The sequence below is a fragment of the Etheostoma cragini genome, chromosome 4 (assembly GCF_013103735.1).
Source record: "Etheostoma cragini isolate CJK2018 chromosome 4, CSU_Ecrag_1.0, whole genome shotgun sequence".
NCBI classification, from domain to species: domain Eukaryota; kingdom Metazoa; phylum Chordata; class Actinopteri; order Perciformes; family Percidae; genus Etheostoma; species Etheostoma cragini.
In genome coordinates, this window is record NC_048410.1 from 4,188,890 (window position 1) to 4,212,648 (window position 23,759).

Here is a 23,759-nt window from a genome sequence, read left to right on the forward strand (position 1 = left end):
TCGTGTTACATAATCGTGATTTCAATATTGACCAAAATAATCGTGATTATGATTTTTCCCAAAATCGAGCAGCCCTACAACAAACTGATTGTCAGGGTCAGCGCTAGCAGCAAGAACACAGTTACTAACTCTTTTATCAAGAGAGGATTATAATGCGTACACTGACTGAGGAAACACGGCACAGGGCCACACAGCTAATTGGCTAAGTGAATCTGATTCACTATTGGCCGACTTGGAAGAGGCATCAGTCCTCCTGTCAAGTCACGTAGTCCAGCACGTGTGTCACAATAACACAAACTCCAATTAACAAAAATAATCCTATTTAATTTCAAGGCATTGCATTCAATGTCAATTAGTGCTTCCCACAAAATCATTTTTCGTAGTGGATTTTAATTGCAAGCCAATTCAAACGTCTGCAACTGAAATAGTACCTCGTTTCACAATATGCAACTAAACATTAGCAATGGCTCGGTTTCGTGTAAATGTCACAGTAAGACATGTCAGTGATCCAGCATGCACACAACAGTCATTATTGTGTTTACTAATTAAACCTTTGCTCCCCTGCTATAACATGTCAGAATGTCTACCATCAAAAAGGCCAACTTGTTTCTTTCTCTACTTCAGTCAGAGCTTGCCAGTAATTGGAGAAGAAGAAATCCAACTTAGATTACATTACTGTTAAATGAAACATTCGTCTCCAAAACAAACACACATAATAAGTCAGCAAACTGGCAGAGGAGGGACTATTTGATATGCTAAAGAGTGCCATCTGTTGCCATCAATAACTTAATGTACTGAGTAGATTGCCATCTGACTTCATTACTTTTAAAGCATGTTTTGAAATTCAGGTAATGAGTCCCCCTCCTGCTCATAACCTGTCACCAACACAAACAGGAAGCTGCTGTCTGTTGCTGAACCTGAACTTTTACGTTTGATATCACATCAGATTGCTATCGTCTTTATGGGAGCACAACAGAAGTGGGAATCATCAGGGTGCTGTGCAATAATTCAGCTGAGGAGTTTCTTATCGAAAGAGCAGCCACTTCATAATTTACTCTCAGGCCAAATGGAGCAGTATTTTCACTGCATGCTTGAGCAAAAATTACCATAACACCTCCACTGGGGTCTCTTTAATGAAATGCCATAATTAGGCCTACAAGTCATCTATATGCAGTGTTGGGCAAGTCACTTTTAAAAAGTAATTAGTTACAGTTACTAGTTACTTCTTCCAAAAAGTAACTAAACTACATACTCAGTTACAAATTATAAAAATAACCAGTTACATCAGAAAGTGACTAATGCGTTACTTTGATGTACAATTTTAAATGCTCAAATGTGACCCCACCTCCACCCCTCTTTAATGGAACTTAAAATACATGTGCATGTTCCATTAGTTATGATAAATCTGAAAAATTAAATGGGCACTTAATACAATGCATTATTAACAGAAACAATGTGCGTACATCTAAACTGTTTTAATGCTGCTGGGGGACAAAGTGAGACTAGCCTCCAGTCAAATGCCTTGTATGTAGATATAAGTTCAGTTGATCAATACAAATAACAACATAGATGTTTTGGAACTGTTATGTATTGTATTGTATAATATGTATTGCCCCTCAACAGGCCACAACTGGGCAAAATTAAATATTAAGCACTTTATAGCAAAAATGTGTGCGTCTAGACGGTGTGTGTGTCTGTGTGTGTGTGTGTGTGTGTGTGTGTGGGTGACCAAGAGAAGTGAGAGAGTGACAGCGATTAGCTTAGAGTGGCTACTTCACTCTAGAGTCAGAAACAAAGTGTCCCCCCTGTGTTTTCTGACCACGGTGGGAAATCTTTAGCAGGAAAAGTTTCCCCTCCCCCTCCCCGTAATTTCATAACCTTCAAACCATTCTGGTCTCTCGTTGACTGACTCAATTGTGTTGCTCGTCATGTGTCCGACTATTTGTGCTTTGAAGCACCCGCCCAACTCTACCTATGATTGGCTTAACATGACATTTTACTCAACCTCAGCCAATCGTCAGCATTTATGAGCTTGTCTCGTGCAATGTTCACTAACCAAGGAAGAAAAAAAGTCTTTGCCTCTTGGCTCAGAGATCTAGTTGGTCTGATGAGAAAAACAGCTTCAATTATAGATGGGAAGAACAATCACTTAGATTACTTATTACTGAAAAAAGTAACGCTGTTAGTAACTGTTATTCCCATCACTATCTATGTCTGTCCCAATAATGCTACAGAAAAATTTGATCCATTTCGCACAATTACAAATCTGCTGGAGAAACTTATCGCATAATGTAAAGAGTTGTGACAATGCATAATACATAGGTCTATTAGGTGTGATTATCTGTCATTAAGACATATTGTTATATAACAGTATTTTATGACAAGCAAGTCTGATTAGACAGTAGCATAACTCTACTGAATGTTTTAGCCAATGATCAATGTATGTGAATGCTATCCTATGTTTCACTATATTTCAGCAGTTTATGTTTTTGCTAGGAGGCCTGCGATCTAAATATAGCCATGTTATTAAAATGAGGTTACATGCAAAATTACATCAACCAAGGCTAAGAAGTGCATTTGAGGAAGGTTCATGTATGACTGCATGAGACCACAAGCCATTTTGAACTTTTTATACATTGTCAGCCAACATTTAGGCCTACACCGATACAATTTATCTGCAATATCTATATTTATACAACTAGCTCCCTTTTAGTGAGGCTAACCTCAATCCAAGTTTCTAAACAAATTGTAACCATTAGCCACATTTTTCACATGAAGAACGTAAAAATTGTATGTTCACCTGATTCTCCACATTATTCACGTCCCCAACCTGTCAACCATGTTCCACCATTTCACAACATTTTCTGAGACTGTCTCAGAAGTGCAGCCAATGCAAGTATTCAACTAAAATGCGCAGTGAGCTGCTTAGCAGCTCAAGTCTGGGGGAGCATTACTGCTGAGTGAGACACATAGCTGGGGGAACTGTGCAGCCATTTAGCCATGTGTCACCCCAAGACTGGATTCACTGCGTGAGTCATAGCCTGCCCTAAGCAGGACACAGTATGTACTTGACCACTGTTTGCAAGCTTACGGTCATCACAAATAGCAAAATAGGACAGACTGCTGAAGCCACGGCAAAGGGCTGCAGATGCTGACATTCAAAAACACAACCATTTTCTATATTGTCATTATTACACAAAAGGGACATTTCTAAGCTGCAACAGCTGACCTCAACTCTTTCATCATGACATTTTTAATTTGGGATATCCCAATTGTTTGGATTTATGAATTGTATTTTCCAAAACATATTCATCCTTATGGGCCTGTGTATAACCTTTGTATAATGTAGAAGTACCAAAAACAATTCTATAAAACCTTTTCCAGGTATTAACTTACTATGCAAAATGTTACGCAAGACAAAGCAGTATAATACACAAGTATGCAATTCAGTACATAAAGGCATGGCACAATTCAACAGCAAGTCAATTCAAAGTGCAACTGTGCAAACTGCTTTTGTGTATTAAAAATAAACTTGACCACAATGACCTTAATATCTATTCCCGATTTTATAAACTCCCATATTTCAATATCAGTACTGGCACCAAAATCTCTGTATCGGTCAGCATTTTCTTGGAAGTTACTTAAAATAAGAGTTTGGATTTGGATAAACTAGTACCACTAGTTAAATGAACACCTGAAGGCAAATGGACAGTATAAACATATCTACTACACTGATTTCAATACCAAAACACTCTTTGTGCTCACAGAATTTCACCAAACCCAGCTGGTTGTATGGTGCTGTGACAACTAGCATAAATCATGTTTATGATGATTGTATAAATGACAGCTGTGTTTAAATGTGGCAACAACAATAATAATGACAACAATCTTGAGCATAACGATGATGATGAGAATGAAGAAAACACTGATGCTGATCATCTTGTATTTTACTGGTGGTAAATTGTCAGTTTTCAAGACTGCCTGCCTGCCTTCCTGTTTTTGTTTGTTTGTCAGTTTTCTCGACTTCTGTTCCTTCCAACACATTTTCACTCCCATGCTTGGTCGGGCGCCTTTAGTGTTTGTTATTGACGCAAAAAGTCTCCTTTAGCCTCATATTGAGACGCGCAAATCTTGGCGTCACATTTTATCGCTCTAGGTCGGTACCCTAGGCGTCACTATTTGACGGTCTCAGGACTTTAGTCTAGCCCTTTGGCGTCATATTTAGACACGCTTGGTCGGGACGTACGTTTAACTGACATGCAGCAAAAGAACGGGACAGTTGGGTTTAGGAAAAGATAGTGGTTTTGGTTACAAAATGTACATTTCAGTGACACGCAGGACAAGAACGTGACTTGAACGGGACTCGAACCCCGGTCTCCTGAGTAAACGTCCTGCAATGTTTGACCTATCCACCACCCTTACCTGCATCCTGCGGATTTTCAGTCTTTTATACTGCTCTCTAACAGTGCCACTGTCGAGCTGCTGCTCTGCCAGGTGTATCCCATGCAGACACTAAAGGGTTTTTCATTCTATCGACTTATTAGCGTGTGTATTGCTCAGGACTTAAGGAAGTGCAGTGTCAAGTGCAAGCTCTAGACAAACTGTGGAGTGTATAGAAAGGGAACCCTGACTAACTGTTACACTTGTGAACGGTATGCAGGGTAGGCTACAGCTCACTATCCATTGCTCGCTACAGTACATTCATGAACAGATGAAGACAGAGAGACCAGAGATGTTACATAGCCGAACTCAAACATCTCAAAGTTTCAGAATGAACAATTTTGTTCTCAGAAATGGCTGGCTGGGACTTTAAAGAGCCAGTGAAATATTTGTGTGAGCTTTTGTACCCAAATGACGCCTATAATCTAGCATTGCTAGGGCATGCAACTATGTCATGACAGGTATATTGCTCAGGACCCAATGAATGTGCAGCGTTGGGTGCACAGTTGTTTTCGAGATAGCTGCAAGCAGCAATACCAGAGGCCAAGCAATCAGCCCAGAACAGGCACGTTTTGAACTAATATTTAATAATAGCAGTAGAGCCGTAGCCATACTTCTCACTCTCCGATTGATAAACTTTTAATAAGTAAGTTGATTTTGATCTGTCTACCATGCCTATTGGAAGTAATTACTATGAAACCATAATTAGATTATAACTCTTAAACACACTGTTTCCTAACTGGGTTTACTTCTAATGAATTTAAAGAAGGTTAAATTAAACCTGTCCTTTTGGCCAGGACCACCCAAAATCCTTTTTAAGGTGCCCCCCCCCACTTTGTCGACCTCCAGCTCTGGTTGTTTTTAATAGCACATGTCTACCATTTCCCTCTGTTTACAATGTTAAATCAGGTCAATCAGTGTATCTGTGTGCTGTACCACTGTGATCCATTTTACTGTGTAAAAGGAAATCATCTAAAAATATATGTATGCAGTAATCCAAAGCATGCCTTAACTGACAGAGAAGGGTTACAAATGAGAGGATATCAGCGTCCTATTTGTCTCTGAGCTCCCACTCTCCAGCTAGTATTCACAGAAGAGCTGCTTTGGTCTGTCAAAAAGCAGTTCCGGTGCTGACAAGTGACACTTTAAAGAAGAAAACAAAAAAACTCTAGTCCAATTTCAGTATAGACAGACAGTATATGATTTTATAGAGCGTGAATAAATAAAAATAGGTAGATGAGCACCTAAATGAGTCAAATATATGTGAAATAAGGTTTTAATTTACTTCCTCACATGTTCTAACAGTCTGCCCGTGAAAGCAAAGCAGAAGATCATCGTGTGAGGAAAGGGATCAAATAGTGCAGATGTTTTTTTAGACTTTATATGGTGTTTGTTACGAATAGTGTCCTCTGTGATTGTTTAAGACAATAAACAAGGCTCTGCAAGTGGAACATATACAGTTGCCACACATGAACCTTGAAGAAAATGTATTTTCTTGATGCTAGTTGAGACCCGGAGAAAGTTAAGGATAGCCTTTGAGGACGTTAAAGACTTCGTAAATAGGTTCAAAGTGACAAGATTGGAGAATATCTGCATGTATATGTCATGCTTTCTTGGAACTATTAGAATAGATAGTTCCATCCCAGCACATAAGTAGTTCAGTGGGCTGGGGATATTCATTTTTCATAGCCCGGACACTGATATATGGAATGTGTTTTAACCAATAGGGTCCATTTCACACCCACTGGTTTTGAAGAAGCATAGAGAAAAAAACACACACTTCACAAAATAATGATGTAATTTGAAAAAAAAATATTACTTATTGGCATAAATAGTGCATGTCACCAAGAAGGGCAATACATAATAGCATTATTATGATTGTAATAGTTGCAATAATATGGTGGTTATGTTGTTTAGGGTCACTAGAGAGACAGTGGCAGGCTGTCGGACACTCACAGATCAAACGTTGTAGTTTGGAGTTCTGTTTAACTGCAAGGACACCACTTACTTATATGACTGAACAAAATAATGAGTACAGCTGTGTGTGTTGTCTGAAGGCTTTGAAATATCCATCTTTGAGATTTTTGCCTATCCCTTATTTTACTTCTGGTGCTTAAAGAATTGAACAATAAGTGTTCTCTTACATATTGGCAACATGTAATGTTCAGGTGTTACAGCTTAATATGTGGATATATTCTTTTACTAAATAAAAAATTATTTTTGTTGGGTACAATCTTCCCATGTACCCCCTGGCAACTGCAGAAGTCCCCTGGGGTAGACATATCATATATAAATCCCTGATCTAGTCTAATCCCTTAGTTTTCATTTTCCTTCAGTACACACTCTGGGTTTGCAGTGTGTTCTTGAGGAACCTCTCCTAGAACCTCCTAGTTGTGCTGTCATAGTTCTAGACTGACGGGGGATTGCCTTCCTTTGACACACTGAGGTGCTCTCTCCTCTCCCTTTCCATTTTTGCGCATCCTGTCCCAGAAATCCTTGTTACTAACCTACTTTTAAGGAGTTTACTCCCAGAAGTCCAGCTGTCCCTGTGGTCCTGCTGCCCCCCGGCTACACCCTGGTCGATTTGCGATGCCCTGGAGTGTCCTGCTGTGTCTTGCTGAACCCTGCTGCGTCCTGCTACGTCCACCTTTGCCATGCTATGCCACGCTATACCCTTTCATGTCCTGCAGTGCTCTGCTATGACATGAACTACTACGACTACCATTTGTAGTCACTGTTCCATTATCTTTATTGTGCCTCTTATTGCCACTGTACAACAAATCCCCAACTGGCAAGGCCATACACCACCTACCAAGAGCCTGGGTTTGTCCGAGGTTTCTGCCTAAAAAGGAGTTTTTCCTCGCCACTGTTGCACTAATTGCTTACTCGTGGGGGAATTACTAGAATTGTTGGGGATTTGTAAATTATAGAGTGTGGTCTAGACCTACTCTATCTGTAAAGTGTCTAGAAATAACTTTTGTTATGATTTGATACTATGAATAAAATTGAAGGGAATTGAATTGTCAATGGAGACTAGCCAGACTCTATACAAATGAAATGTACGAGAGTCTGGTAGGACCAGGTTACCCCAGCAGTCCTGTAAAATAAACTTATGTACCCCGTAATCGATTCCCAATATGTGTTCCATAACTATTCATCATATAACAGTCCAAATAGTTCATACCATTGAACTGTCAATTTTAAGGTTGATTTGGTCAGCAATCATAATTCTACAACCCTACTAGGCTACTACTACTCTAACAGAAGATCTTTCAATTTTCATTGATGTTACTTTTAGGAAACTATGTAAACCATTTATCAAATACTTAAGCAAACTATTTTAACCATATATCCAATTATTGGCCGAAATGGGTATCCTCAGGAGGGTGGCTGGCGCCTCCCTTAGAGAAAGGGTGAGAAGCTCAGTCATCCGAGAGGAGCTCGGAGTAGAGCCGCTGCTCCTTCGCGTCGAAAGAAGCCAGTTGAGGTGGTTGGGGCATCTGGTGAGGATGCCTCCTGGGCGCCTCCCTAGGGAGGTGTTCCAGGCACATCCAGCTGGGAGAAGCCTCATGGAAGACCCAGGACTAGGTGGAGTGATTATATCTCCAACTTGGCCTGGGATCGCCTCACGATCCCCCAGTCGGAGCTGGTTGTTGTGGCTCGGGAAAGGGAAGTTTGCGGTCCCCTGCTGGAGCTGCTGCCTCCGCAACCCGATACCGGATAAGCGGATGAAGATGGATGGATGGATCCAATTATTGTTTTTACCTTTTTCTATTTTAAGTATTTTAAATGTTTCTCCATTATTTTTAGCTAATCATTAAAATTGTTTAGTCGTTAATTTTAGCTTTATTTTTCTGTACCATTTATTCATTACTATACACTGTGTTTTTAATCTTCTGTGTTGACTTGCAAACTAGTTTTCAGACACTCTTCCATAACTGCAACATGTAGAGTGAGTTGTTACAGGTAACTTGATGTTAATATGTGGGTCTATTATTTTAATCAAATCCTAATTTCCATTTTTTCAAATTAGGTAAGCTACTCTACAATCTTTCCATGTACCCCTGGAACTGCAGAAGTACTCCCTGAGGTACAAGTAGCCCTGGTTTGGACCCACTGGTCTGAGGTATTTTATATGGCTTTGTATGGCTAATGTCATATCTTTAATTTCCCCAATGTCTTATGTATTTTATTATCGGTTCATTCAAATAGTTTTTTTTTCTCTCAGCCTGTCTCCTGTGCTGCTCTAAAATATGAATGTCTCGAATAAATTCGTATTTATCTCATCTTATCTTTATCCTACGTTTTTGTCTTACATTTGTCTTATTTCTATAGATGATGTAGATATAGATGAAAATACAGTGCATTGTTTATTTAGTTGTTACCTCGGCAATAATACTCTTCTTGGGGCTCCACAAAACAATGCCTGATAGATGGGAGATGTATATCGATGCTCAGATACTCCTATTTCAGCGGAAGATGCTTATGAACTGATTCAATCTGCTGTGCACACCCAGGGCCACCCACACACACACACACACACACACACACACACACATCGACACACCAACACACACACACACACACACACACACACACACACACACCTTAGCAACTACTCTTGAGTTAAGTATCATAGCAGCACGCACAAATTTGATCATACTGGGATGATCCCTGGAGAGATTGTGAGTATAAATTATGTAACGCTGAAAAAAGCAAGCGTGCTCAGCACACAATCCTCAGGTGACAAAAGCTCAGACACAGTAAAATGATATAGCATCCTATATGACCCTTTTTAGTGAAACATACATTATATAATAAATACTTAATAATGCATAGCACAGCGGAAGCTTTGTCATATTAGCATATATATTTATATCAGCAGTAAGCGGGAGGCAGTTATCTTTAGATATGAAGTCTAAAGAGGCTGACACATACAACCATTTATTATAACTAATGCAGATATGATGTGTTTAATTGCTCAATTTGTTAGTTACTTGTAAATCATGCTGTGATAGTACAGTCTGTTGTATGACTGATTCTTTAAATTTAACATTCTAATAATATCTAGAAAACATCAACCCAATTAGTGTTTGTCATAAATACAACAGCAAGCTCCTCTTAGAAATGTGCAGTGCTTAGAACTGTGTAGTGAGTGTGCATCTGTTTTTATGTAGGTGTAGTTTGTATTGTTTATTAATGTCTAATCTATAATGTATGTATGTAGGGAACTGATTCAATAACCTATATATGTAATTTTAAGTATCGGTTACATCTATGATGTTCACTATGCTAAATAACAGGTCTGTGCTGAGACACAGAGGTGTAGTGGAATATGTCAAAGAGGCAAGTGAATAAAACACAATGGTTTTGTTAATTAATAACTTGCTGTGAACTGCTACTAAATATGTATGAATGTATAAAAAGACAAACATTAGTTTCTTTTATCAGGGACCATGACAGTGGAATTTAGCCAGAAAAAGGTAGCGTCATGCGGCGATGACAGTTAAGTTTAGGAAAAAATATATACTTTTCCCATTTTCCCTTTTCTTCACTGTGTTTGGGCTGAGCCTTCATTATCATCACTGACAACAATGAACAGGCCTACCTGAAAGAGGTAAAGGACGTAAGTGTTTTAACATGAAGGCATTTAACTCATATCTGTAATAGAAACACTTTGGGAATGCTTACTCAGATTTACATAAAAAAGGGAAAACACTACATTTACAGAAATCATCTCTCTAACACTTCATTGAGTGCGACTACAGATAAGCAAAGAAAATAATCCCTTGAAAATGCCTGTAGCTTGATTTTACCGGGTAGTAAGCCCACTTTGAAATGTTTGACACATGTAGCAGTCTGCTAGGTGGACAGCTGCATTTGGGCCGGTTTGTAGCTATAACTGGATCCCATTTGCCAGTCCTTCTCTTTAACTCTCTCTCTTACTAATGCTTGAAAGTAAGACATATTCAGCCCCACACTTTTATGAACAAACCTGCACATGTGCATTAAAGCGTAGGTAAGTCAGCTGGCATAGTAAATATGATCCGTCTTGCAGTTTGGTAGATGAGCCACAGGGACCTCCAAGGGGACTGCTTTCTGTGTTCATTTGTGGTTGACAAGAAAGAAAGGTTTCTGATCTTTTTCTTTAACTGATTTTGGAAAGCTGGCATGGCTTTCACTCCTCACCCTATCAGTTTCCGTCTTGTCCTTCTTTTCCAACAAATGTGAATCATGATAAAATGAGTGTAACAACCAGGTAACAAATTCCTATTAAAATTATCACAAAATATCTCAAAACACTCAAAATCATTTGAGCTGTCAGTTCAAATGAACCAATGTCCCCTTAATCACTGTGTTACACATTGGTGTCTGTAGTTGCAGTCAGCTGCAAAACATGCAGGTGACTAATTTAAAATTATTCATTAGTGCATGAAAAATAAATCAATGCATAACACCCGAGGGTGAGGAGTGTAACTAAAGCTGCAATGAACATCTGATTCTGTACAATTCCGTTCCCAAATCCTCACTCTCCGTAGAAATACATTCTTAAACTCTGCGACACACAGTACTAAAGCCAGGCCTTTTAGGTCTAAATATTGTGCATCATTACTGTTTGATGAAGTAGTCAATTTTCAGCCACCTCTCTAATCCATATCCGGGCCATACTATCCTTTGTTAAGTGAGTTGTGTCCCAAACCAATAAGCGGGAGGGCTAGTACAATAATTTTGTTCTCAACCCTATGGATACTAAACATGCTCCAAGATGTTCATTTCCAGCTCAGCTGAAAACACATTAATGTTATGGAGGTTTAAGTATATGCATCCCTGAAAGATTGTTACGATCCAACAATTTTAGTCTAAGGGCAACCCTTTCTCAGATGTGGTTCACAGCATTCTCAGCGGTCTCTCTTCACTACACTGCTCTCGCTCTGTACTGTAGATAAGAAATGTAGCCACTGTGTCCTTATTAACCCCTGCTTTTCCCAGCGGTTCGGGGTTCTGTAAGTTAAAACCTCATTCAAAATCCCAGTGACTCAAATAAATAAAACCCATCACTGGAATATAGTCTCACTCAACAGTATACCATGTGAATCACTCCATATGTTTTTATAAATATATGGCCTCCCCTCATTCGTACATTGATGGGCGTTCCTCAAGTTTACACTGTGGGCGTGGTTTTGAGCCAGTGGGGGAATGTTGTGCTTTATAAACATTTGCTTGAAACTATCTTATTCCCTCTTTAATTTTGAAATTTGGAGGGAGAAGTGATGTGTATAAATATGGATTTCGTTGAGCAGTCATTTAGCCATGAATCAAAAACCGAGAAGGATCATTGTAGCTGCTCTGCTCTACATCCAAATGAAGAAGCCACGTTGCCCAGATGTGACGCCATGACTTCAGCTCTCAATAGTCGCCATGCATAAATAATGCAGGAAAAACATGATTACAATAATGTTAGCAATGATGCATTTCATTCTTGAAAGCATGCTGTTTTAATTTGAATGTTATCTAAAACGGTCCACACTTCATTATATGCATCACTAGACGGCTGATCTGTGTCAGATCATGTTTGCACCCTGGATGCATTCCTCCATAAAAGAAAAAAACCTGTACAGGGTATATCCTCCATGAGGGTTCAACCACACCCAATGCATGATGTTTTATTATCACCAGCTGTCTGCTGTGTGACTGGACTGTTAGAGCTAGAGAGAAACCACAAGCTCAATGCAATATAGCTCAAGAATCCCTTAGATAAATCTGATAATCTAATGTGCACAAGAGGGCATGGGGTTCACACCAGGCCTAATGCGTGTTGAGTAATGAGAAGGAGGAATTCACCAGAACTCAGACTCCATCAATAGAGCCTTTTCTTCATCTTGATTCGTATAACACCTGTTGATTAAACACTCTGAGTGATTCAACCAATGCTCTCTGGTGACCCTCCTATTTGTAAGGGAGACAAATTAAAGTCCTCCATCAAAATGTGATCGATGCCAGAGAGCCTCTGGCTGAAATGGGCACCATGGCATAATGAAGCTATAATTCAACTTTACTGCTCTGTAAATGAATGATGGACGTTAGAAAGTTATGGTTTCCTGTTAACTCATTGCTTCTTTAAAACTGTATATCAATTTGAAAAAATTACCTCAATGGAATCTTCTTTAACAGCAAGAGAAGAATTACTGTCGCTACAATATTTACAGTATTGTTTACACAGCATGTAGCTGTTAAGGAAGAAGTCAAGAGCAGCTCAACTCATTTCACATACCTGAAAAGGTTTTGGGAGATTCTGATAACTTACACAGGAGCATTTAATGAATACTCAGTTGAGCAGACAATTAAGCAGGCAGTACAGTTTAACCACGTTATTGTGCAGTGCCGTCCCAACTCCCGGGAGTTCCTGTCCTCCTGAAGGTGTCTTTAAACTCATCCTGGAGGTGTTACATTTAGCTGGACCTTAAAGGCAAAAATCTTCAACAGGTGGTCCGGGAACCCCAGGGGCTCCTTAGAGTTACTCCAGGGGGGCCACCAAATTATTGTTTGATAGTTTTTTTCAAAAGAATTATTACATTAACATGAACCCAAAATATACATAATATTATGAATGACCTGATGTTGTCCCTTTGTCTCATCATACCACAACATGGTGTTTCTGGAGATGCCACCACAGTAGCTGATTGAATGATGGACTCCATGGTTTCAGATTCAGATTCAGAAAACTGTATCGCCTGCCATGACATAAAACCTTCTTAGGTGTGGCTCAACATATAGTGCAAAAACAGAATTACTGATTGACTGGTGACTTACTGTAACAATTTCGCCAGGCTTAATAAGGGTCAGTGATGTCAGTCTTAAACTTAAGTCTGCAGTACCGAACAAACAACATTTAAATTAGTTTGTAAAGGGCCTTCTGAAACATACACTTCATTTAAAAATCCATCTTGTAACTTGTGGAAAATAAAAACAATGAAGGCTTTAGCAAAAATGCACAGCCCACTTTTAAAATCTAATTTTTTCATGAGTTGGTCCTCCACAGGATACCTTTTAAGTTGATCTCAGTAAAATGGAAATTATTTTTTTAGCGTTAATTCATTTTAATTGTCTTTAATTGTATACAGTTCCCAATCACATTTTGGGGATAATAAAGTGACTGGGAACTGTTTACAATGAAAGACATTTAAAACAAGCATTGCCTGTGATTTGGAGTCTTCAGCAGGCATTGGCATATTTTCACAACAACTTCAGTGGAAAAAAATATTTTCTTATTACTTATCTACTTGAGGTTGCTCCTTTCTAAACGACAGCTTTCATACTGTCACCTGCCCCAAATACATAGCAATAAGGACTTCACAAAGGCAGATTTGGCATGCATCAAAAGTTCTTAATAAGATACTTTACCTGCAAGGCACCCCATAAGTGACTGCAGCACCAGCAGTTTCCATAGCAACATCATCTTCAATTTTGTAGGGTCAAAGTAGTCTCACATTCAATCACAAATGTATGGCATCCGATTTGCACCTTTCTGCTTTCCCAATCTGAAAAAAAGGAAACACATGAGGTGAGTAAGGTGGTACAGTTTTCATTAGCAGATTTCCTGATCAGCCGGCTTATTATTTCCCAAACTGTGGAACACAGAAAGACTGCAGGAATGTACAGTCCAGCAAAGAGCAGAGCGATCATGAACTGCATTTATAGTTCGAAACCAGTAACTTTAAATGTGTATTAAAAGTGTTTTAATCCCTTTTAATTATCAAATACATATTAATCATAGTGTAACTTACTCCCGTTTCCACTTTCCTGAAAGTTGCTTAACGGACAAAAAAAAAAAAAGTTTCATACTTGGGTCGATGGTTGGCACATAAACACAAAGTACCTCATATACATTCATTTTCATATCTGCAGCAACTCTAGGGACAGCTACTTTCAAGTCACTATGAAAGCACAGCCGCTCCTATAAGTTCTCATAGCATTGTTCTAGCTTGAAGCCTCATGGCTTTTATGCTCATGAAAGTGCAAAGCCAAAAGATGAAAAAGGCTGAAACATCTTGAAGAATTCCACAACAGTTGTGTGCTTTTCCCTCAACACAGACAATATCTCCCAGGAGTGAGAATTAAAACTTGACAGTTTGTTGAGTGTCAGGAAGGTAGCAGCTCTCGGTGTATCAAACCCCAGTGACAGGAAAGAAGCTGAAGGCTAAGGTGGAGGAAAAAATGCGTTGTGTTAAAAGACTGTGAGATCTCCTGAAAAAACTATTTTTTGTCAAACATTATGAAATTGTTTTGTTGGGGACTAACTACTCACTGATACACGACAGTAATTTTTTGATTATCCGCATGTACTGTCTCATTATGTTGATGGGGTACAGGACTGAGTACAAAAGAGGATTTGCAGCGCATCGTTTCTCTAGTCAGTGGTCCGATCTAATAATAAAAGTTAAGTTCCAAATGTTTTGCAGAGTTTGCACAAAAACACTTTGTGTGTATATCTTAGGTGATTTTTGTGTTTGTGTTTTTATTGCTTTTTCTACATGCTGTTGGCATAGTAACTGCATGTCTTATAGCGTTATTTTCAGAATAAGGTAGGTGACTTAGAATGTGAATTGATATTTTACACACTATCTCACATTGTACTGCAGGACAGATTTTCAGATGAAAAATGAAGTAAGTACCTTGCACTGTGAACACTGTACTGATTATGTAAAATGGAATAAAAATAAAAATCATTCCAAAAATGAGTTTGTGAAAAGTGAAAGGAGTTGCTCGTAGTGAATAACCCACAGAGAATTACAGAGATCAGAATATTGGGTGTGTCTGCTGGATATGTACCTGTTTGCTATCATGGTAGCATTTCATCGTTATAAGAAGTAGGCAATTTGAGGGGGATGCCATCCTCCTTGTTAGCAAAATGACCAAATTGCATGCCCCTTCCTCTCCACCCCGTAGTAGAGAGAATGTAGGGCAGATGGCCTGTTTAGCTGAATGTCTTAGTCTAGTCTAACTCATTGATCATTTATTTAAATGAGGTTGGTGCAAGTTAGAATCTACGGCCAATCACTCTGAAACATCAGCAGCCTAACTGTGTATTGATAAATCCATGGGGCTGTCAATGGTGCTGAAGTAGCAGACGGATTAATAATTGCAACCTTTTCTCCGAGTCTCGCACTTCTTTCAGTTTTGTCTTGGATCTATAATAATCCCTGAATCTTATAGCCAGGGCGGTGGGCCAGTCATTCATGGGGTTGTTTACTAGTTGTTTTTATCATGACACCAATCTGAATCCTACCTTTACCCAGGCAGCTTGCAGCAAATTGAAACCGCAACCAAAGAGGAAGCACATTGAAACCTCTCACATTTTTTGTATTGTTCATGTTGTTTGAACTAAACAAAAAGCACCGACACAGGTGCGTTACATACACAGCAGTAACCGGGGTATGTGAATGCCAGTTCTCGCCCATCTGAGGAGGCGGAGCTCTGCCAATATACAACAGGTGTTGTGAAGGCTTTTTTTTCTTAAAGTGGACCTTTGTCCAAATTACCACAACTTGGACAACTTGGTCTTATAATGCATCCATGCCCATGATCCATGCTTGGAAAGCAATGAGAACATGGACCACTTTTCAGCGCTGTAAACTTTGTTAACTTTCAATGACTTCCAATTTTTATTGTTTCCCTCATACCTTACAGGTCTGGTGGGCAATCACCTTTAGCGAGCAAACAAGCTAAAGTAATCTAACTAACCAGCCAACCGGCCAGCCGTCCTCTAAGTTACAAAGTTGAACAATTTAATCAATTAATTATTAATTAATTAATTTCATTCACAAAGTCACAAACAGCGTAGGAAAGCACAGTGGTTCCGCCAGATGGCTGACAAAGTTGTTTAGCTCATTGTCTGTAAAGTCAACCAGTATCGCATAAAGATATGTTGGTTGGAATTAGCCAGCTAACTTTAACGTTAGCCAGCGGCTGCAAAGAGCTGCTTGGCCCCTCCACTTCTTTGCTGAGAGACAGTATTGATTGGACAATCTGTTTAGCCAAATTACGAATCCTACTATGGCAACGCCAAGACCCGCCCTTCAACACAAGTCCATAGAAGAACACAGATTGAGAAACGCCCATGGTCTCTGTAGACAGCCCAGGGTCTACAAACGGCAACAAAAACAAACTGTGCCCACCTGCACCACAAAGCATACACAAACAGTGTTCCTGCGTTCCTGTCAATAACCGACAAGAAGGATTTGGGGGCGGGAGTGGGGGGTTAGTGCGCGGTAGCACAGAAGGGAGTGGACGGGATGAGGAGGAGGGAGGGGCAAGCTAGTCTTGTTTGAAAATACTTTAAACGTCAACAAAAACTTACATCACGCAACACCGCTTAGAGCACCTTTACGGTGTATACATGCACGAATATCCCAGTTACTAAAGGACTCCTCTAGGTCTGTTGACCAGGTTATGAAAACTCAGATTTTAACCGGCTAAAGGTATTTATTTGCCGTTTGAGAAACCGGGGCATTGCCGTGACCCGAATATAATCGTTTTTTAAACTGCATGTAAAAGCATTGATTGTGACATTTATGTTTGAGGACTTGTTGGACAGCAGTGACACTTAATGCAGTTAATGCATTAATCTTTATCCGTGTGCCATGTAGGTGTGCCTCGTCAGGGTGAAAAAATCCTGTTAGAGGGCAAAGCACACACTCATAGAACTGGAGTTGCTGTTGGAAACTACTTTTCTAATACTACTTTTGTTAAGGTCTGTTTTAGCAGTATCAGAGTTTTGCTTTTAGTCCCTCCCTGCTTTTCAACTCAACCTGATAAAGCAACCAGGCAGCTAAAGATAAAACACGACTAAGGGACCTTACAAACTTGCTCTTGTCTATTGCTGCTGTAATCTATTCAGGCATGCCTACTTGACGCCAGCATTGAAATTGAAGTTGATACATGTTCTGGCTACACAGAGCATATCCAGCTGTGCATGGTTAACGAAAGTACTGGCTAATTTTACGCTATGACACAAATTCCTCCTACTCATTTGCAGAGACACATTTCAAGGCAATTAACAAGCAAAGGTAAAGATGGCAAAGGGAAATAAAAACAAGGTTGACCCTATGTAATTGTAGTTATACTTAGACTCACAAATAAGTCATAATGTTGTGAATGTACAATGACTATACAACTCAAAGAAAAGGAAAAAAGAATGAATGCATTCCTCCCCACTGTATTAAAATAAGAACAGTAATACAACTACTGCAATAACACTCATGCTGCTACTACTGCTACCAATACTACCACTATTACTACCAGTAATTGCTACAATCACAATTAGAGATGTAACAATGCATCATGAATCAATAAAAATGAATTTTTGGAAATCAATAGAAATGTGTAAAGAGTAAAATGAATCACGATGCTGTTTCCTATTTGTTTAGTTATTATGATGTGCAAAATGATTTTTATTGTATAAATTGTTGTTTAAGCTAAAAATACAATGTTAATTGCACTTTTGATAAAAGGAAATCCGTTTATATAAATAAAGGAATTTTTAGCAGCTTATGTGGTTTAAGAAAAAGTGCTAAAATTGTATCGTGAAATTAAAATCGTTAATCGAATCGTGAGTTAAGTCTGTATCGTTACATTTCTAAACACCATTAAAACTAATGCTACCAATATTACTTTTATGGTTGATAAAAGACTACTGCTACTATTGTCACTGCTAACTATGACTACTACTCACTGTACTGTTAATTGTAGTTTTAGTTTGTCAGACCTTCCTCCACAGCACTGCGGAGGAGGGTCAGGCTAGTCCACATAGCCTTCTGGCATGGGAGAAAAACATGCTCTTGTTTATTGGCATTTCTTTAAACCAACCAATCGGAGCAATCCTGGAAGTGGAACGTCAAGGATATTTGAAGGTATCTACATAAGAGAGGCATGACACTGTCATGAACGTGTTGTAAACATAATGAACAAGTTATAAAAGTTTATGACATAACATTTATTTTAGTAATTTCATTCAAGTTAGGGTTAGGGTTCATGTGTCATGACTGTGTCATGACCGTGTCATGAATTCATGACTGTGTCACGTCACTCTTATGTAGATACTTTTAAGTAAAGTGTCTCTTTTTTAATAATTCAACAGTTGCAATGTTATTCTGAAAAAAACTACTGTGAGTCTGGATAGGAATCCGTAGAACAACATTAGACACTGCTATAAAGATTGGACCACTGAAATGGATCATTTTATTTCTAATTTACTGATTGTTTGTTTTAACTGTCCATTGAACCATTAGAAATCACCTGTTTTGGTCCCCTTAAGATCTATACACTGTTTGCCACCAAATATTAGTTGAGGCAGAGAACAGTCCAGAATCGATCTATTGCAAAAGCCTGTTCCAAGAGGATACTGATGTCTTCGTGCAGCAGGTGCAGGATTGCACCTTGAATTAAATTAGCTTGGGAGGAGATAGCATGTTTGGTTAATGTACTGCACTGGACCAAAGAGATCCATCATCCAATGTTCAGAGATATCAGGGCAGAAAGCCAAACAGAACCAGCAATTATCGAACGGACAGTTCAGCTTTAACAGAGCTGTATCTTCCAGTTGCTTTCTAAAATCGGTGGAGGATGCAGCCACTTTTGGGACTCTAATGTGTTATGTGGTATGGATTGCTTTATGTTGGATGACAATCACACCACAGACAGAATAATTGGAAAGTTATTTCAAGTCAATCCTAAAATCTAACATTCACCAACAGAGTGGGGAAGCTTTTGAATGGAATGCCATTCATGCTCACATGCTGTGCAATAGCACAAAAAGACAAAAGTGTTGTGTGTCTTTGATTTGTTCCGGAACCAGGCAAGAGCACGACAATATAATTGAAATTGAACATATTTCTACAAACACATGTTGTTGCATTTGAAAAAAATGGAACTGTAACAAAGAGAGATGTATAATCTCTAAAATATTAGTCATGTTCTGCAGCTATTATTTTCATAATCAGTAATCTAACGTGATCAGAGTTAAATAGCTCAAATATCTTATTTTACACTGGTATGGAATAACGGTATAGGGAGGCAAGGAAATAACTGTCACTGTTCCTTTAAGTCTAATTAGATTTTTGATATTTGATATTTTTAATTCGATGAATAAACGAATGATCATTATTTTTCAGATAATTGACCAACATATTACTAATTTCAGCACCATCTAACTACTCCTTTTCCTTTACAAAGCGTAATCCTGATTCTCCAATGGCCATCTGTGCTAAGTTCCGACTGTGTTCCGGTCATGTTCCGTCCTCCCCGACGCTCCATACCACACCGGGAGCGTCTCAGAAGCAGAGCATCTTGCCTGTCCGACTCGCAGATTGCATTGTCTCTACAAGTTCACTTCACAGAACAATCACGGGTTAATAAAGCTTACATCTACCTTACACTCCAAGCATTCATGCAATTAAACTCCATGCCTTTATTTTTCTGGCATTGTCATTATAAAAAAGATCTGGGATGTCTTACTATGATTTTCCATCTCCAAGATGAATCTCTTGAGGGGGAGGGAGATCTTTAGCGGGATCAAGAGCCGCTTCACGCACGCTTCTGGTGGAATATCAAGTATTGACTTGCTGACGGGGGTCGAGATGTGCCTGGAACGCAGCGCTGACGCACATAGTAGAAAATAAGGGCTTAATCAGCAGCTCATAGCTCAGCTTTTATCACCAAACCTAAGATACAGTGGTTGTTGCAGCATAAATCTTTGCAGACACTGAGCTACATGCAGTGAGGGCTGGGATACCAAACCAAAAGCCGGGAATCCTTGTTGATAACAATACAGTCTCAGTATTCTTCTTTTTCAAGAACATTGACAGGCGATGAGTACTCGTTTTCTGTCTAGTGTAAGTGAAGCTGCTTCACCTTGCAGCTAAATTCTAACAGCATGTGGACCTAAAGGTCTGAGGTAAATGAGCCATGGAATCCCCCACCACATTCCACAGTTTTGAGTTTATGCTGAAAAAATTTGTCATTATACTCATTAATTGTGGGAGTTGGATTTGGAGCATACACAGTCGGAGTGCTTGCTTTGCCTATACAGTCCGTGCGGTTACACATTTTGGCCTAGCCACAGTTTGGGCTGTCCACATAATGTTCCGCAAACCCACGCGGACATGGGCAGATGATGACGCAGACCAAAGCAGACTCTAACAGATAGAAAGTATGAAGCAGGTTAATAGCGGTGGTAGTAGCTCAGGGATTTGGGATAGGAACCGGAGAATTGCCGGTTCAAGTCCCATACAGACCAAAGTACGAGGTGTGGACTTGTAGCTAGAGAAATGCCTAGGCACGTAAGAGTGTATTTCAGGCCTGTGTGTTGTGTATTTTAATAACCGAGTGTAAGATGTAATTTACCCATGCACTGGGGATGTATAAATGAATAAAAAGTAGCGTAATTTAATCAACGCAAGAACATTTGCACTCATGGGGATATAACTATCTCATTTTCCATTTCTTTATCAATTAATTTTTATTAGATGGTGTTAGAGCTGTCTTTCAGAGTGTTTCTTACATCAATACATTGTTTTTTGGGAGATGCTCTCTGTACAAGGTACTGTAGAATGTATCATTCACGGATTACCAGGTTAACTTTATCAATAAAGACCATTCCTATCAAATATATAATCAATGAAATAGACCCAGGGTTCCTGACCAAGTGTGAGGCAGTTGACTGGGAAAGCCCTACTGCACAGCTCTCTAATGTCTACCCACATCACTGTGGATCCTGAATTGGAGAGTGACTTGTTCAAACTGTATCAAGAACCAGTCGAATGTTGAAAACTCATCTAAAGAAAACATTTAACTGGTGCTCTAGCTGAGAAACTTATTTTAAGAGAAAAAAAAGTTGAATTTGGTTCCACTGTAGACAGCGCATACTAATATGCTGCCTTTCAAGGATTTTTGAAAACAACAACATAAATATGTAGGTCAATCTTATTCTGATGCAAACAGCACTTTCTTTTTCTTTTTTGAATGGAGTCACAATCACCCACAAATTTTATTGAAAATAAGTCAAAAATGTATGTGGTGGTGGTACTGTTTGTACCAGTTGTGCTTAATATGTATTTGATGCCCACTAAAATCACATGTGGGCCCAGTCTGCCACCCCCATTTAAAATGGTCCAGAACCGCAATTGAAATGGCGATTTAAAATAGTTTGTATGAAAACATTTGAACATGTTATTTTACAGCTGGCACAAAACTAGTCTGGCAAGCACAAAAGACCACTCAGTTTATTATTTGCAGGTCCGCTGCAACTCTCAGTTCCTTAAAAGCAAGGCTGGAGACTTTTCTTTTTGATGCTGCCTTTTTAAGTAATTGTTGATTACACCGCATCGTCATTTTTGCCTTGTCTTGCCTTATTGCGTTGTCGCTGAAATGTGCTTTATAAATAAATCTCCCTTGCCTTTTCTGTAATGACAAAAAAAAACTCTAAATCTACATTATATTTTGCATTAAGCCCAGTAATTCAGCATCATATAATGAGATCAGGCCTTGTCAAAAAGTCAGGTGATACTGTAACAATTTCAGACAGAATGACATGCATCAGTTTTTCAGAAAGCCAAATTTGATGCAAAAGAAGTAGTCAGTTGTATCTCACAGCCACAACACCCTTCATTTCTGATATTTGAGGTTTCCGGATGCACTGATGACATAATGACCATGTAAAGGCAAGGGAGAGTGGACTTGATTGACCTTCTGAAAACATGGACTTATATGATTGTCTGGCACAAATCACTGTAACAGAGTTTTGAGGTTGAATGGATCAGCATTTCCTACCTGATCCAAAACGAAGTGTTCTATTCCACTGCCCAACCACATAGGCATTATGTTTTTCTTTTTTCGTATTGTCCTTGGTTGAAATGAATAAACCAGCTAATTGCACTTTGATACAGTGACTACAAAATCACATTTATCTGAACCACAGACGTCTGCAATGGTCTGCTAAACAAAGAGGACCTTTCTGGAATGCTTGATTATTTCATCTGAGAAACAGATGACATACCTGCATGTTGCATCATCTGCAGTTCTCTCCAAATTGACTTCACATGAACAAGAAGTTCTTTCTTTATAGAAAAGCTCATCAAGGACTTCTTCTCCTCTAGATACTGAACAAAAATGTCTTTAGGAGACTTTAACCAGAAACAAAATACAAGGGATAATGCCACTTCCTAAAACAGTACCATCATTTATTAATTACAAAACATCCATCATGCCTACCAGCATCTAATTTATAATTTATAGATCCCCAGTGGGGAAATTACAATTTACACTCTGTTTTCTTAGAAATCACTACACAGAGGCCTGAAATGGACACATATGCTCAGGACCTATTCATGCACAAATAGAGATGTCAGAGTGAGTGGGCTGCTGTTGCTGGACCAGCACCCTGAGCGGTTGGGGGGTACAGTGCCTAGCTCAAGAGCACCTGGCATGAGGTGAACCAGCATCTTTACAGTTACCAATCCACATTCTGTACTGGGACTTGAACCAACGACCCTGCGGGTCCGAACTCAGCTCCCTACGGCTAACCCATAATGCCTATATAAAAAATATATTGCATCAAAGAATGAATCTAATATTGTTTGTGAATCTGAATAAACCACCTCATTATGTACCCTCATACAGTGCATTCATAGCCATTATATAAATATAAAAAAATATACATAAAAACAGTAGTGTAAGAGCAAAATATGTTCCTTTGGGCTGTTGTTAAACGTTCTCCATAGGCTGGTACCCTTGAGCAAAACACTTCAAACAAGTGGCACTCAGCAGCTCATAGGTGTGTGTGTGTGTGTGTGTGTGTGTGTGAGTGTGTGTGTCTGTGAAACATAATACAACTCACAAATGCCACTTGATCTTTGGATAGCTTACATGAAGGTAAAACGTGTATGTAAGAGACACTTTGGATGTAGGTGTAAAACCAGCGGAAACACGAGTGAAAAGATATTGACCTACAGCTGCTGGGAGAAGATCTGAGAGGAAACACTTGACTGCACAAAAATAACAAGCTTAAACGTAATATTTGTCATGGAATCTGTCTAATATGTTTCATTAGGCAGCTGCAGATGTGTTATGCAGGACTGAGTGAAAACTGAAAGCAGTGTGCGATCGTGAAAAGCTTTCAACAAGTTGCGAAACAAATCTCTTTTTTATCAATTCAAGCCATGTGTAACATCTTTATAACTCAATTTAGAACATAACTGGTAGTGACTTACCAGTGATATTAATATACTTTATATGTTTGTATGTTCTTGAGAAGAATATTTTTT

At 39.0% G+C, this 23,759-nt stretch overlaps 1 protein-coding gene across 1 annotated transcript in view; it reads right to left on the minus strand.

Moving 5' to 3' along the window:
* cntn4 (contactin 4) overlaps positions 1 to 23,759 on the minus strand; it is a 140,518-nt gene that overhangs the window by 111,324 nt on the left and 5,435 nt on the right. Inside the window, exon 2 of the mRNA XM_034868476.1 lies at positions 13,843 to 13,979. Coding sequence (XP_034724367.1) covers positions 13,843 to 13,897 — 55 coding nt within the window. The 5' untranslated portion in view covers positions 13,898 to 13,979. The remainder of the gene's footprint in view (positions 1 to 13,842; positions 13,980 to 23,759) is intronic.